This window comes from Eschrichtius robustus, chromosome 16 (genome assembly GCF_028021215.1).
Source record: "Eschrichtius robustus isolate mEscRob2 chromosome 16, mEscRob2.pri, whole genome shotgun sequence".
NCBI lineage: Eukaryota > Metazoa > Chordata > Mammalia > Artiodactyla > Eschrichtiidae > Eschrichtius > Eschrichtius robustus.
In genome coordinates, this window is record NC_090839.1 from 85,765,823 (window position 1) to 85,782,816 (window position 16,994).

The 16,994-nt window shown below is 53.6% G+C and overlaps 1 protein-coding gene across 1 annotated transcript; it reads right to left on the reverse strand.

Moving 5' to 3' along the window:
* SERPINE1 (serpin family E member 1) lies at positions 1-6,428 on the reverse strand. Its single transcript, XM_068565508.1, has 9 exons — positions 6,271-6,428; positions 5,344-5,615; positions 4,464-4,697; positions 3,729-3,923; positions 2,916-3,114; positions 1,351-1,451; positions 1,147-1,233; positions 526-609; positions 1-194 (listed from the first exon to the last, which is right to left on the reverse strand). Exons 2-9 carry the CDS (start codon positions 5,612-5,614, stop codon positions 157-159), a joined length of 1,209 nt encoding a protein of 402 aa, XP_068421609.1. The 5' UTR covers position 5,615; positions 6,271-6,428; the 3' UTR covers positions 1-156.
* Between the last annotated feature and the right edge of the window lie 10,566 nt (positions 6,429-16,994).

Here is a 16,994-nt window from a genome sequence, read left to right on the forward strand (position 1 = left end):
TTCGAAAGATTTACCATTTAAAAAAAAAAAAAAAAAAAAGGTAAATATCTTCTCTTTCTCCAGAAAAATGAATTAAAATAAAAATTCTTTGCTCCGGAGTTTCTTCTTCTTGGACATCTCCAGTTCCGTCCCAGATGAGGGCTGCATTTCCCATGGTCAGGGTTCCATCACTTGGCCCATGAAAAGGACAGTTCCTGAGGACGGAAGAATCATGGGCGATGAGAAGTCGGGGGAAGGGGAACGGCACAGCTCACCCAGCTCGGTGTTTACGGATGAACTGAGATACGGGGAGATGAGTGAGTGTCTGGAGGCGCAGCCGCTCTAGTGACTAAGCTGGGACTGGGGGACAGAATGAGCACCCCGTCTTGAGAGAACACTGCCTCCGAGGAGGGGAAGGGGAACAGAGCTGTGATTCCTTGCCTGGAGTCCTCCTGGGGGGAGTGGGGGCGTCTACACCTGCCCGGACTAGTGCCCGAGTCCAGGAGAGCAGGGGAGTGGGGGGGGTCTCCCGGGGCCCCGGCTCACCTGTGGGGTTGTGCCGCACCACGAAGAGGAATGGTCTGTCCATGATGATCTCCTCGGGGGCCATTCGGGCTGAGACTATAAGGGCTGGAAGAGAAGGGACCATGTCTTAGAGCAGAGGGACGTGGGCACGGGAGCCTGGATTGGTCACAGGTGATCCAGTGACAGCGGCACTGGGATGGGGGGGGGTTTAGGAGGCTCAGTTGTTTCCTGGATGTGAACCCTAAAAGTGTTGGGATGTCCTCTGAGGCCTGGTTTCCTCCAGGAATCGGGTAGAGATCTCTCAGGTAGTCACTCGCAGGCACGTTTATCTAAACCCTTTTAGGGTGTATTGGAAGCAAGTGCCTTTAAGTTGACTGACCACTCTGAGAGCAAGCCAGGACCTCACACTCAGAGGACCTCAGAGCCAGTGGGGAGGGAACGGGGTGCCAGGGAAAGCAGGCCTGTATTCTAGTAGGATCGGGGTGATGCTCTCCACACAGGAAGCGAAGCTCTACCAGGAGAGACCTGGTTGACGTGGGCAGTGGGGTCTTCCCGGTTCACCCAGGGTCTGCGTGCCAGACCGTGGCCCCTCCTGGAAGCCTGGGGCTGAGACTTGCCAGGCCTCACCTGAGCCTGACTCACCTGTGGAGGAGGACGCCACCGTGCCGCTCTCATTCACCTCAATCTTCACTTTCTGCAGCGCCTGCGACACGTACAGAAGCTCTTGATCTGAAACAGAGGTGGATACCAAAACACATCAGCTTTGGTTCTCAGTGAGAAGCTCCTTAGTCCTCTTAGGGACCCCAATGTCCACCAGGGGAAGAAAGTGAAAGGAAAACCTCTTACCTGAAAGTCTTGAGAAGTCCGCCTGGTTTGGCCTAAACATGTCAGTCATTCCCAAGTTCTCTAGGGGCCTCCTGAGGTCAACTTCACTCTCCAGGGAGAACCTGCAGACAGGAGCAGGACACAGCTCAAGCTCAGGCCAGCTCTAACCTTACCAGGTATCCCCGTCCCCACAGACCAACAGGATGGGGACTGATGTGAAAGTAGAAGTGGGGGGCTTCCCTGGTGGCGCAGTGGTTAAGAATCCGCCTGCCAATGCAGGGGACACGGGTTCGAGCCCTGGTCCGGGAAGATCCCACATGCCGCGGAGCAACTAAGCCCATGTGCCACAACTACTGAGCCTGTGGTCTAGAGCCCGCGAGCCACAACTACTGAGCCCGCACGCCTAGAGCCGGTGCTCCACAACAAGAGAAGCCACCGCAATGAGAAGCCCACGCACCGCAACGAGGAGTAGCCCCCGCTTGCCGCAACTGGAGAAAGCCCGTGTGCAGCAACGAAGACCCAACGCAGCCAAAAACAAATAAATAAATAAATTTATTTAAAAAAAAAAAAAAGTAGAAGTGGGAAGCTTGTTTTTTTCAAATCCGTTTGCAAGGTCTCCTCCTTGCTGGGAGATTCTAGTACTAATGAACATTTTCCTGCAATCTCCCCACCACCTTGAACCTATGACTAATTACTTTCCTCAAATAAGGCAGTAGTTTCAGCACAATGATGTTCAGTCTGACTGGGGAGGGAGGGGGCAGGGCAAATTCTTCTGCAAGGATATTTGAACAAAAACCCGGTCCGTAGATTGTGTTCTGAGAGCTGAGCCTGAGAAGGACTCCAGCAGCGAGGCTTTGGGGCTCTCGCTCTGCTTCCCATCAGGGCACAACTAATTACCTCTATTTTTTTTTTTTTTTTTTTTTTTTTGAGAGAGAGAGAGTGAGAGCGTGCTAACCAACTAAATTATCCTCTTTCCCTAAGCCTGGCATTATGGCATCTGGAAATTTGGGGTAAGCATGGTGGGAAGCTTCCCCACAATTCTGGAATTATCCAGTCTCAGCCTCTGGCACCCTCTTTGCTTCTGCAGAAGGATTTTTAAAACTCTGCTTTGTTGGAAGCCAGCTAGAAGCTGTAGTTCCCGCTGTTTCATCTGCGGAAGTGATTCCTTTTGTCTCCATTGTTTGGATGCTAACTTGAAGAGAAGGGGGTGGGAGTGAGGGGCCTTCCTAAAAGAGTGTAGATCAATGTATTCCCCTCCACCCCAACCCTGCATCATCTGTCTCTCTGGCTCTTCCTTTGGCTAGCTTTTGCTGGGTATTCAGAGGGTGGGAAATGTGGGGCACGGTCTAGAAAACTCCCCCGCTGCCCTCCAGCAGAAGAGGGATGATGGGAGGAATCTTAATCAAACCCAGGCCGGAGTGTTTCCCATCTGCCACCCACACATGTCCCTGTCCCTACCCTGCAAATGTCACGTTTGGGAAACTCCACATGGGGGTGGCCCTTTCAGGGAACCCGGGGAGAGGGGAGGGGGTAGGCAGAGGGCACTAGAGCATCGGCAAGTGTGGCAAGAGCAAAGGGTGGCTTACTTGGGCAGAACCAGGAGGCGGGTCAGTCTGGTCATATTCCCTCTCCACTGGCTGATGAGCTGGGCATCCAGAATGTTGGTGAGGGCAGAGAGGGGCACCTCTTTTTCATAGGGGGCAGCGATGAACATGCTGAGAGTGTCCCCGTGGTAGGGCAACTCCAGGATGTCGTAGTAATGGCCATCGGGGGTGGTGAACTCAGCTGCGAAGACACCAAGATGGCGCATTGGCAATGGCTCCAGCTCTTGTTGATTCTAACCCAGCACTGGCTTTTCAACTAGTCCTCCTGTCCCCTCCACTCTTTCTGGAAGCCAGCTCTCCATCCTAGCTTTTGAGGCTCCCCCACCCCACCACTCCCCTGTTCAATGTCTTTATTCCCATTTCCCTTCTCTTCTGCCAAATCACAGTGTCTTCTGGGTTCTCTGTCTCTTGTTGGCCTTCTTTACCTTCACAGCCTTCTCCCCAGTACCCAGCTACTAATTCATTCCAATCCCCATCTCCTCAATCTCAACTTTCACATCACTCTTCCCCAGAAGGATCTGTGAACCCCAGGTTATCACACTAGAACCACATGAAGATGAGAGATGGGGTCAAAGCGGTCAAATATGGGCCTGAGGGAATTTCTGGATTTCAGCTTCATCTTGCACAAGGTAAAAGCTACTTTCTGCTGCTCTGATAATCCCAGTGTCTCCTACCTGGGGAGTCTTTGTCACAGCTGGGGTGTATTCTAGGGTTTCTCCTCCCTTAGAGGGGATGCCCCCCAGGGATGAGGTGCAGTCACTCTGGGACTTGGGGAAGGGAGGGTCTTGCACTTACTGTAGTTGAACTTGTTGGTCTGAGCCATCATGGGCACAGAGACAGTGCTGCCATCGGACTTGTGGAAGAGGCGGTGGTGGGTGCTCGACTCTAGAAAAGGCATCTTCCACTGGCCGTTGAAGTAGAGGGCGTTTACCAGCACCAGGCGTGTCAGCTGGTCCACAGCCCCTTCGCCAAGTAAGTCGCTGATCATGCCTGTGGGAGATCGAGGTGATCAGGAGGCTAGATATTTTTAAATCCTTTTCGATGGTCCTCTTCAGCGCCCAGTCCTCAAATGGATGTGTGTCAGAAGGGATTCCGTCAGAAGACAGCCTGGGTAAGGTTTAGTGAACCTATCTAGCTGCTTTCAACCCCTTTCATCTTCCTAAGAGTCTCAGAAAGCCTTCCAGCTCACCACACTTGCATGGTCTTGGGATCCTGTCCAGGATCAGACCTGGAAACATTAGTCTCCCCTTACTTTGCTCCCTAAGCGGCAGTCTTGACGGGTTGTGTGTGCCCCTTGTCATGGTTATTACTGTTCTTATAACATCTCGCAATACTTTTTTAGGGATGACTTTAGAGTTGGCTCACGGGGAAAGCCTAATTATGGAAAAACATGATGCTTTGATTCTTAAAGCACTCGACCTTCTGTCTACAGAGCAGAAGATGCTGGGAGGGAGAGGTTAGGACATTTGGGATTTGAATCCCCTTTCTCTGCAGGCCCTTGGGACTGGCCTCCTTTCCCTGCCTGCTCACCTTTTGTGTGTCTTTTCACCCAGTCGTTGACGATGAACCTGGCTCTCTCTATCTCTGAGAAGTCCACCTGCTTGACTGTGGTCCGTAACAGCCTGAAGAAGTGGGGCATGAAACCCTGGACCAGCTTCAGATCCCGCTGCACAAAGATGGCATCAGCCGTGCTGATCTCATCCTTATTCCATGGCCCCATGAGCTCCTTGTACAGTCGACGGAGGGCAGGGGCCATGCCCTTCTCTGGGCCAAAGCGGGGAGGAAAGGACACGTTAAGCTCATCTCAAACCCAGGGCTCCCAGTGGGGCTAACTTCCCCCAACCCTGTCCACATGCACGGGACTCTTCTGCTCCCCCGGAGGTCTCTGGATGGAGATTTCATTCCAAACCTTAATCTTTCCTGCATTTCCCTCTTTTCCTCAAAAATCTTAGGTCCTAACCCTTTCTTTGGCTTGGAATATTTTTCTCTGTTTTTAAGTTATAAACCCTAATTTTTTTCTTTTAATAATAACAATAGCTATGCTAGGCATTTCACATGCATCATTCTAGTTAACCCTTACAACAGCCCCACGTGGTAGATACTTTTATTGTCCCCATTTTGCAGATGAGGACACTGAGGTTCGGAGGCGTTAAGGTCACACAGTATATGAGTGGTGAGGCAGGGCTGTTTTATACCAGATCCACTGGCCTGTACACCTTGTGACTGTCCAAGAGCCAAGTGACACAGGGTGTGGTGAGAAGAAGATGCAGTGGTCCATCCCTGCGGCATGGGAGGACAGGAGTTGGCTCAGCTAAGCTGGGGTCAGCCCTTCCTCTGCTTCTGGTCAGTTACACCCCTGTCCTGGGAAGACCACGTGAATGCCCGCCTCCCACTCTGCCCCATCTCTCACCATCAATCTTGAATTGCATTGCCTCTTGGATCTGCCGCTGGGTTTCTCCTCCTGTGGTCAGCTGTAACATGGCCATGACTGAGGCTACCCCATAGGGTGAGAAAACCACGTTGAGGTCCTTGGAGGCCTGCACCACCTGCTGAAACACTTTCACTCCAAAGTCTGTGGCCAGGTGGGCCGCCGGAGACTGGTAATGGTAGGAGGCAGAGCCTTCACCAAAGATGAGGGCCAGGCCCAGGGCGAGGCAGGCAAAGACAGGAGACATCTGCATCCTAGAGCCAGTGGAAAAGGATCAGATGAGGGCATAGTTCTGGAAGGATGGTGAGTGGGGAGGGGTGATGGGACCCCAGCCATGGCCAGGCTCCCCATGTTTGCCGCTGGCAGATGATACGTGAACAGGAGGGCAAGACAGAAACCATGATGAGTTCAGATCCTGAGCCTTTTCCCCTTTGTCTCAGCCCCAGGGAGTCTTAAGTGCGTTTTCACCTGTGGGAATCTTAGAACCCGCTGGCACCACCCTCCAAGAGATCTCTCTTCCCTTCCAGGAGGCTGAAAGGCGAAATTATAATAACATCTGTGATTTACACGATGTTTTTTCATTCTCTTATGATGCTTTCACAATCATTGCTTCATTCAAGTTAGCAGGCGTGAAAAACCCCTTTCCCGCGCTGGGAAAGGGGAATGTCTCAATGGAGAGGGTCCAAGAGAGGTGAGGCCCTTGCTTCTGGGTGGTGGGATTGTTGGGGGGTCCTGCCCATCTTCCCCGCTCTCCTGGGATCACTGATACGACGGCGTCAACTCAGGGCTGCAGGTCTCCCGGGAAAGAAAGAGGAACACTGGGGATCATGGACGGAGGAGATTCTGCAGAGGGCTGCTCCCTGCCTTAGCCCGAGGTCCGGAGGTGGAGAGAGTTTGCTTTTCTCTTACCTGAAACTCTCACGGTGCCTTGTGACTGGCAGTTCGTTCCTGCTGCTGTTGGGGCTTCGGGTGTTGATGGTGGTGGCTATTCCTCTGCTGGGGAGGGGGTGTGGCTCTTTGGACAGTGCTCTTGGTCCTTCAGCCAGATGCAGCCGTGCTCCTCTGGAGGCTGCTGCTTCCCTTTATACCAGATGTGGGCCGGAAGTAGATTACCTCATGGTCCGGCCCCGCCCACTTTCTGGCTCTGGAAGTCTGTCTGAACAGCGGTCGGGCCCCCTCAGCACCTCCCTCTGTGGGACTTGCTGAGGCATCTGTGTGTGTGAGTGTGCAGTCCTGTCTGTGTACATGTGAGAGAGAGGGCTTGGAACAATTGAGCAAGTCCTGGTTGCCCTGACCCCAGGGCCTCCCTTGATTTTGCTGCCCTCTGCCTCGGGATGTTATGCCAGCTTGACCCCTGACACCCAGTGCTTACTTTCCCCGGTGCTCAGTGTAGGGAAACGATTTACACTTCCTCTTTTTCCTTTGGAGAAACAGATCACTGCAAAGTTATCAAAGAAGCTAAAGATCCTGCAAACTTTTGTCCACCAGCTCCATGCACTGGCCAAACTGGGAAGAACACCCCTCCCTCTTCCTGACCACATCCCAGCAGCCAGAGGGCACGGAGCGTGCCATGTGATTGTCTGGGTTTTGACTGTCTAGGACATGAGCCTGGTGGAGAACTCCCTCTCCTCTTTCCCTCTTCCCTGCCAAGCGCCTGCCAGCCCGTCCATCGGGTGATGCGTGGCTGACTCCCCCACGTGTCCAGACTCTGGTGGTGTCCCCAGGGCTCTCTTTGTGTCAACAGTCCTGTCTGGCTGGGGTTTGAGGTGTGCTGGGCGGGGTGGTGGGTAACTGGGGTAAAGGGCTAAAGCCTCGGCGGGAAATTAGGAGCCCAGTGTGTAGGTTTCATTTTTCTGAGCTCCCTGCTGTGACTGGGGAGGATTACGTCTTATCCTTTTCCTCCAGATGCAGACATTTGGAGGGCTGGAGTGGCGGCAGTAGGGATGGAAGTAAGGGCGTCAGTTCATGGCGGGTTTACGGGATGTGCTTCTAGGGCACCGGGATTAGGGGTGGCAAAGTGACCAAAGAATTCTATAGATGGTGGACGTTGGCTAGAGGCTAGTTTGTAGGACTGTGCTGGTGCATTTAGGGGTCTGGTGGCACCCTTGGCTGTGTAGCCTGATGTTGTGGACAGGGTAGTGCCAGAGGGGTCCTGGGGGGGATGGTGCCCTTGACTTGGGTGGGGGAGTCCACACACTGTCATGTTTTGTGTAGGTGCTGGGGTTCAACTGGGAGCATCCGTGGAGACAGCCGGTAGCAGCATCACAGGAAGTTTAAGTGGGTGGATGTGTCGGGATGTTTGTTTTGGATTTTTTAAGTAAACAGATACCAAGGGCAACTGCAGCTGGAGGACTTTCCCATTTTCACTCTGCCTCCGCCTTTGTTTTCCCTGTTGCCCCTGGGAACCAGGTGGGGATGTGGGGTGGCACGGAGAGAAGGGGAAGCCTCCAAGCCATCTCCTAACCCCAGAAAGGCCCCAATGCCTTGCCCTTCACCCTTGGGGGCCACAGGGGGACAGGGACCTGGGAGTCTGTGTTGGGAGTGCCAAGCCCCAAGTTGGAAGAGCAGTGGGTCAAGAGGTGGCTGGACCTGCCCTCCACGTGCCCCGCTGTCCGGCCTCTCCAGCCACTTCAGATGAGCCTCATCCCTTCCTCCGTGGACTGTTCCAGAAGCTGTTGTCTCTCTCCTCGCTCAGCCTCAGCCATAAAAGCCCTGTTGTTTTCTGGGACCGCCTGGGTCCTGCCAGGGCAGTGACCACTTCTGTCTCCACCCCTGGACCTGAATGATCCTGATGCCATTCCAGAAAATCCCCTCTGTTCCTGGGCACAGGAGCACCTGGGAGCAGCTCTATGTCCTGTTGGGGAGAGAAGGGGTACGCTTTACCTTGGAAACAGAAAGGGCTGACTTACTAAGGGGTCTTTTCCCAAACTGGAGGAGACTTGTAGGTGTCTGGTGGGTGTGGATTAGAAACTGAGGCAAAGCCTAGTGTAACTGTACCATGCTGGGTTTTCTGACCCTCCCTTTGACTTTCTGATCACTTGGGGCCGCCAGATGATCTAAACCCAGACTTGATCGTGGTCCCCGCCTCTCTTCTCCGTGAAATGGCCTTGCCTCCCCCTGGTCTGCCCTCAGGAGATCTTCTCCACACCAGGGTGCAGTCCGCTCGCCCGCTGCCCCAAAGCAGACCTCCCTGCAACGTCCTTCTCAGAATCCAGCCTGACTCAAGGAGCTGTCACTTTCCCTCCTTTCCCTGAACACCAAACTAACAGCCTTGACCCCGTCACCTCTTTCAAGCGTTGGCTCTTTTTTAAGGGATCAAAAGTCCCTACTGTTGAAATAACTGGATCTCTGAGTCCCGGAGGGTCAGAGATAACAGGATGAGTTACAGGGCTGTGGATTTCTGGGGGAAGTTCCAGTTCTAGCCAACTGGGAAAGATGTTTTCATCTGCCCTGAGCAGGTGTTTCGTGACGAGATCAGACTCACACTTTCCGTGACTGTCCCCCATCCCTGTCCCCATCCCACCCACCCCAGTAGCCCTGGTTCCACTGGGGCCTCAGCTATGCTGGTCTTCCCTCCAACGCTTTACCTCCTGCCCTCCAGCTGCCCTCTTGCTCTCTGTTCTTCCTCTTTGCTTCCCCTTTGCTCTCCAAGCCCCAGGCACCCACCCTCTTTTTCTCTTTCCTTTTCTCCCTCTAGACTCCCTCTTCTTATCTCTTCTACTCATCCCTCCATCCACTGGGAATCTCCATCCCCTCTCGCCCGTCTCCTCTAGTCTCAGCTATGTGAGCTCTCTCCCCATTTTCCCCTTCTCTCTTTTCTGCTCTCCGTGACTCAATCCCTCTTTCCCTCTCCTCTCCTTGTGCAGAATCCCTTTTACAGTCAAATGCTCTGCTCCAGGCCTTCCTGTGGGGAGAAGAGGCTGCCTCCTATCAGTTACACAGGCTCCCTGGAATGTTAAGAGCCGGCCTCCTGATTCTTGGTAATTTCACTGGGAGAGCCGGGGGTGGCAGAAGGCCAGGGTCCTACTAACTCACAGCGCTATTTCTGGCCTGGTGGCTTTCCAAAGAATACAACGCCCAAAATAGCCTGTGTTTGGGCTGGGCTTTTGGCCCCATTTTGTAGGAGTGAGCCGAGGCCTGGGCTCTGTGTCAGTTTCTTCTCTTTGAAGATCACGACCCTGGGACAGCCCGACAGACATGGGCCACCTCAGCCTGTCCAGGGTCTCTCCTCACGCTGGTGCCGAGCCTGACTTCCCCCTAATCTGCCACCATAAGCCCCTCTCCTTTACACCTTCTCCAGCTGCCACCTCCAGCCATCTCGCCTTAAATTCCCGTAACAGTAAAACCTGCATCCCCCAACGTGGGATGCTTTTTTTTCCAATCATGTTTCAGTTTCAGAGCAGGAGGGCTCTAAGAACCATCTGGTCCGGTCCTTTGAATTTGTAGGTAAGAGACCTGAGGCCCAGAGAGGCCATGGGATGTGTTTGAGAACACACAGCGACATACCATAAATGGGAGAACAGTGCCCATTGAGCCGGCCTGGTCAGGGCTCTGACACTTAGCTACTTATGTGTCTTTGGGCAAAACCAAACTTTGCGGGTCTCAGTTTTTGTATGTGAGGTAGGTATGTAGATGGACACTGATTCCCACCCTTGATTCCCAGGGTTTTCGTGAGGATTAAATGAAATATTGTAAGCATCCGGCATATTCCAGGCTCCCATTAAGTGGCAGCCACTCTCGGTTGGGGCAGAACCAGGACAGGAACCCAGACAACTTGAGCTGTTAATTTTGACATAAGGCAAGCGCCTTGTTATATATTTTGATGTCTCTCGGTGATTAGCAGAGTGGATGAAATGCCTGGGGAAGCAGACTGGCTGGTCACCCAGGAGAATGGCTGTCAGCCCCTCTGTCCATTTCAGGCCAGATCTTCTTGATTTCACCCTGATCCTGACATGCTCCCACTGGCCGACTTTGCAGACTTTAGATCCTGGGAAGATTTTCCTCTCTGAGCTGTGGGGTCACGTGTGGACCCCACTGACATTTGACACGTGTCTTGAACCCTCCAGCATACCAGGAAGGACGGAGGCTTGTTTTATCAGCAGGTGAAAATGGAGTAGAGTTTGACCTACTCTTCTGGTCTTGGCCCTTTTGTCCCCTTCTCCGCCACCCACATCCCTTACGTCTTGTTGATTCCCCTGTAACACGCCCTAACAGTTGAACCACTTTTACAAACATCCCCTTCTCTTACAGTCATTTCTGTGCTTATCCTTCACTTTACTGTGGCCATCGCCATGTCTTGTTTATCCTTATTTCTCGGAGGGGGGGTGTTGGGGGGCAGTATTCCCTTGGGGGTGGCCTCTCATACTGTCAGTGTTCAGTGAGCACCAGAGACCCCCCCCACAGCCCCCAGGCAAGAAAGAGCCTGTTCTCTTGGGAGAAAGAGGCAGAGGGAGAGAACGGGGCCCAGTGTGGCCACAGGGGGAAGTATGGGGCAGATGGCATGTGTGATTTCTGGCGTAGGTGTGACCGCAGAGCCTGCCGGTGGCAGCCAGAATGAGGTAGCGCAGGCCTGGGAACCTCCCACTCCCACCGGGTCTACCGCAGTCCCATCCTAACCTTCCTTCCACTTCTCTCTCCACGTACGTAGATTGTCTAACTCTGATTCACTTCTTTCCTATTTACCAGAACTTGTTCCTCATTCCCAGCGTTCCTGAATCTCCCTTTATCACTTTCTCTGGACACATCCTCTTTCATTTTACCCTGGCTGTTGTGTGACTCTTCCCCCAAATGGCCAAATGGTTATTGACAATCAATGCCCGATGGTGTGATTCAGAGAAACATAAGCTTCTCCCTTCTCCGAAGGCACAGACACACGTCCTGGGACAGAAGATTAACATCATGCAATGATTAGATTAAAACCATCTGTCAAACTCTGTATACAAAGTTGTAAGACTCGGGCTATCAGGGTGTGGGCCCAAATGTGGAGGGAAGTCTTCCCGGAGGAAGAGGTACTGATGCTGGGTTGCAAGGGAGAAGCAGAGGGCAGCATGGATGGGGCGGGGTGGGGGTGGGGGGTGCGGGTCACAGATCCCAGGACAGGGAGGGGAGACAATGCTCCCATCCTCTCTCCACCTGTCTCCATCTCCGGGCAGCAACCCTTTCTGCCTGAGGCATCCCATCTCCGTCTTGCTCTCTTCATGGGCTTTCGTGTTCTAGGTCTACTCTTACTGCAGCCTCTTCCCAGGTTCTTGAAGTAGAGGCTCCTGCTCTAGTCTGCATCCTGGCTCTGGACACAACCAGTTTACTGAGCTGGGCAGAAGCCCAGATAAACAGTGACCCTGGGTCAGTGGGGAACCTGTGGGGGGCAGAGGTCCCAGGAACGAAGCAGCCTGGTGATGCAGCACAGATGGAATTTGCCAGTGGGGAGCCAGGGACGTCCCGAGTCACTGACTATTCCTTCTCTCTTACTTCCTCGCCATATGGAAGCAGGCCTTCTCTGCATGTCTGTTCATCTGAGTCACCCCGGGCTGCCTCAGCTGGCTTGGTGAGCAGGAAGGCAGTTGGTGGCTGTCTTGCTGGCTTGCTTGGATCCGTGGGGGGCCCAGAACTCTTCCTCTGCCCCTCCATGTCGTTTGGCTGCTGAAAGGGCTGGGGAGAGCAGTGCAGTGTGTGAAGAAAAGGGAGCAGGAGGGCGTTAGCTTGATCCGGGGAGTCACAGGACGACTGCCTTCCCCTCATCCGCCAGCTCAGTTGTTCATAAAGGAGCTTCTCTGAATCTCTTCTGGGATGGGTTTGATGTGACATTCAGAGATGCCTTCAGAGACTGCACCGCAGTCGCCGTCCTAAGCAGCACCCTCTACCCTCTGCAGGCTGGAGGCCACATAGAAACACTTCCCCGACTCCGTCCACACCCGCCTCCTGATCCCTGGTTTCCTGGGCCCACTCCCTTCTCCAGAGCACCGGGCTCCTCCTTGCAACCGCTCCTGTCCCTTACGTCATCCTCGGAGACCTGCTTTTTCTCTCCTGGATCCCCGTTGCTGCCTCTTCCTGACCTCAGAGACCCCACCCTGATTAGGAAAGGCATCCCAACGAGACTCACCACCAGAAGGTTCCCCTCCCCTTCTTGTCAGCCCTCCGCATCTGTGGGTTCGAACCCGTGGATGCAACCGACCAATCATATCCGCAGTCGGTTGAATCCCCTGATGCAGGACTTGTGGATACAGAACGTGCGAATACGGAGGACAGAGTATACTATACCATTTTATATAAGGGTCTAGAGTATTTGTGAATTTTGGTACCTGCGGGGGTCCTGGAACCAATCTGCAGATACCGAGGGAAGACTGTATTCAATCAGACCTGCTTACTGGGCCACATGTGTTTGCTCTCAACACGTCAGGATTCCCCGGTGGTCATCACTGTGACCAGACATCCTGGCTCCAGTTATCCACATGGTCGTGAGCAAATCATCTTCCCTTCCTAATGCTTCAGTCTCTCTAGACAGACACCATGGGCATGAACAAGATGTCTTCTGTAGAAAGAGGCAGATGTGGCCTGAGGACTAGCAGGAGACTCTGGGTAACTTTTTTACTCCCCACAGCCTTACTTTTCTCTTCTGCAAAATGGGAAGAATGATGTCACTTCCATAACTATCTTGTTAGGGTTTCAAAAGATGGCTTGAATGAAATGACCAGGTGTATCTATCCATAGGAAGAAAGCAATCAATAGGCTTCAGCTGACTTTAAAAAAAATGTGTGTGTGTGTGTGTGTGTGTGTGTGTGTGTGTGTCCTCTCTTGAGCCCATTGGTTTCCTGAGGGTAGAGGGTAGAGACCAAGACTCCTGTGATAGAAGGGATTAGCTAATCAGGTCCTCAGGTAAGGAACCCCAGAAATTCAGCAGGTGGGGCCGGGGCACTGGGGCAAGGAAGGCCCATGTCTGGCACTGGCAGGGCAGGACCAGGCTTCCTGCAGATGCTTGAAAAAGACATCATTACCAAGTTAAGAAATTCGATCTAAAGCAGATGCTCAGAGCTGGCAATGCCTGCTGTCCCTCTTATTCCCAGGACCCAGAATTATAACATGGCTTTGTCCTGAGTCCCTTGCCTGGTGGTGCCTTGCTGTGCCCCCCACTCCCATCAGTGTCAGGAACTAACAGGGCTGTGTGATTAAAGGCTGATGCAGGCAAATGCGTAACTGTCATTCACATCACAGCTCTGCCTGGGGGGACGGGTGGAGGAGGGGCTGGGCTGCTGGAGAGAGGGGAGCTGAGTGGCAGACGTGAGGTGGCCCAGACCTGACAAAGGCTCTGGGGCCCCTTCTGCTTCATGGCTGGAGGGGCAGGTTGACCTGGGCTGCATTTAACACCCAGGAATCAGACCTGGGCTCTTTCCTGGAACTGGCCTGTGGGCTAGGGTCCAGGTCAGGAGAGGGGAAGCATGAGCCACCCCCGCTCAAACACCTTCCCCCTCTCCCCACCTTCCACAACCCCACAGGAAGTGCCATGGGCAGGCGAGTTGGCACAAGTTGGTCAGTACTGCCTGCCACCCCGCGCCCACCCTTAACCGCTGTCCTGAGACCACACTGGAGATTAGCCTCAATCTTGGCCTGACCGTCTGGGCTCCCTGCCTGCCTTAGTGCCAGGCGGGTCTTGTACCCAATCCAGGGAGGAACTAATTTGGGAGTGGGAAGTCCAAGGTCTGTCCCGGTCTGTGTAGAACCTCCCCATGTGTCCACCCCAGGCTTGCTCTCTGGGCCTCACTGCCCACTGCAGGGGGGGAGGGGTTTCCTGCGCATGGTGGACACATCACCCACTGTGGACACACCGCCCATGGTGGACACACTACCCATAGTGGACATGCCACCCACCGTGGACAAGCCACCCACGGTGGACATGCCACCCACCGTGGACACGCCACCCACAGTGGCCATGCCACCCACCGTGGACAAGCCACCCACCGTGGACACGCCACCCACCTTTGGACAAGCCACCCACCTTTGGACAAGCCACCCACCGTGGCCACGCCACCCACAGTGGACACGCCACCCACAGTGGACACACCACCCACGGTGGGCACACCACCCATAGTGGACACACCGCCCATGGTGGACACGCCACCCATATGGACATGCCACCCACTGTGGACACACTGCCCATGGAGGACACACTGCAGGCCCTGCAGAAGAGGCCTGAGGCTCCGATGAAGGAGGAATGATCAGCTTCCCACTTCCCGCCTCCACCCTTTGCTGTCCTCAGCCCTTGCCCTCTCCATGAATGGCCGAGGTCCTGGCCGATGGCCAGCGCTGTCTGGACAGGAGGAAACCAGGATGTGAGGAACGGCAGCCGTGGGAGGAACGCAGAACGCTGAGTCTTCAAGAGCAGAAATTCCACCGGAAAGAAAACAATGCACAAGGGACAGAGTCACCTACCAGGGAACAAGGGGGAAAGGAAAGGGACTGCGCCTTCCTGCTCCAATCAGGTAAACAACCCTGGGGATGCCCCAGCGTGAACTGTTTTCCAGGAATGGGCTCTGGAGTGGAAGGCTGGAGGTCTGAGTCCCGCTTTGTAGTGACTGGGAGAAATGGTCCCTGCCCCCCCCCCCTTTGCTGGCCTTCTTAGGCAGATGAGCTCCTAGGGGGGAAAACAGGGTCCCCTGCCAAGGTCAGGCAGATCCCAGGAGAACCAAAGGAGCATCTGGTAAAGAAACCCATCTATGCTGGGACCGTCACAGCCCCCGAATGGCCAGTTGGCTGCTGGAAATCAAGTAAGACAATTCTAGGTTCTAGGGCAGGATTTGCAGAAGCTAGAACCTGCAGGAACTTCATTAGAGATGAATGAGGTCATGGCCGGGACAGGGTGGAGGCCTGTCCGGGGTCCCACACTGTGTGCAATACCAGAGGGGAAAGTTCCGTCCTCTTTCAGGGCCTTTAGAAAGAGCAAGAATGTGGCAAGTCCCAGAGCTAGAGAAGAAGCCTACATCCGAAAGGGACAGGGAGAAGCAACCCCCACGTCAGGGCTGCAGGGCCCCTAGCCTCCCAGACTCCCATGCTGGTAAGCCTGGAGGAAGGATGGATTCTGAGCCTCTGAAAACTCGTGCCAGGCAGCCTGGATTTGTGACTGCCCCTGTTAGTATGTTGAGGCAGCTTCTGATCTGCAAATCCATTCTTTTCTAAGGTGTTGGGGTCTGCATGCCTTTTCTTTAGGGTTTTAGGAGTTGCTCTCTTCCCCAAACTACAGCAGTAACGATGGCTACGGTATGCTGAGTGGTTGCCATCTGCCAGGCCCTCTTTGGTACTCATCACCTTAGTTCGTTCTCCTGTGGCTCAGAGTCGGGGAGTGGCAATGTCCCCATTCTACAGATGAGGAAACCGACACACAAAGGAGTCGGATTTCTTGCTCAAGCTCACTCAGCTAATGAGAGGAGCTGGCTCCAGATCCCTCAGCTCTTAACTCCATTCTGTTTTTCAGTGCCTCACCTGTCCACATAGCTGTACAGCTGTCCCCCCTAACTTCCCAACCCAGGATGGGTCCATGCCCCTCCCTCACTGCATGTCCCACTGTCCCCTTCCCACCACCCTTGACTCTTTCCTTCAGAACTCTTCTGACCCTGGTCGCATCCCCTCTCCCCTCCCCGCACCCCCCCAGATCTGCTGCCCAGCAAGGAACTGATTCCAACTCAGGTCTTAAGGATTCACCATTTTAAACCCTCCCGAGTCACACTCACTTTGGAGTTATGATATTCTGTGCCTTGATCCAGTGGTTCTCAGCCCCGCCACTGCACCTGAGGCTCACCCAGGAACATTTGTTTTGTTTTAATTTTTTTTTAAATTTTAATTGAAGTATAGTTGGTTTACAATGTTGTGTTAATTTCAGTTGTACAGCAAAGTGAATCAGTTATACATATACATATATCTACTCTTTTTTTTTTTTTGAGCTTCTTTTCCCATATAGGTCATTACAGAGAATTGAGTAGAGTTCCCCGTGCTGTACGGCAGGTTCTTATTAGTTATCTATTGTATATATAATAGTGTGTATGTTTCAGTCCCAATCTCCAAATTCATCCCCCACCCCCGCCAAGAGCTTTTGAAAAGTCCTGAGACCCAGACTCACCCCTGATGATTGGAATCTTGAACTGGAATCCTGGGATTCTGGGGTTTGTTTTGTTTTTACTAGCTCTTCAGGTGCTTCTAGGATTGAGACTATGACCTTAGACCCCATGAGCCAGTGACATGAAATGTCAGGCACTTGCTGCCCTGGGGAGGCTGTTGGAGGCAGAGCCCCCTTATCACACTTGAAGGAGTCTACCTGACAGCTGGTCAGTGTTCCCCTAGGCCTGGAGGCTGGGTCACCTGGCGACAGGGAGCTGCAGCCTCTGGCGGTGAGCTGGGGAGGAGGATGGGCATGCTGAACTTTGACCCAGTTGCTCCGTGAGCACTTTTCCTGCCCTGTTCATGTCTGTGAGCTGGTTTTCTGCTGACCTTGGACTTCAGGCTCAACTCTGAGATGGGTGGAGAGGGAGAGAGGAGACGAGAAGCTGGTTCAGGGCTGGAGGAGCCAGAACATGCCTCGAATGCCTTGAAAGAGCCACGCTGTGAACTGCTCAGGAAAGCTCCCTGTGGGGCAGGGCCTGTGAAGAATG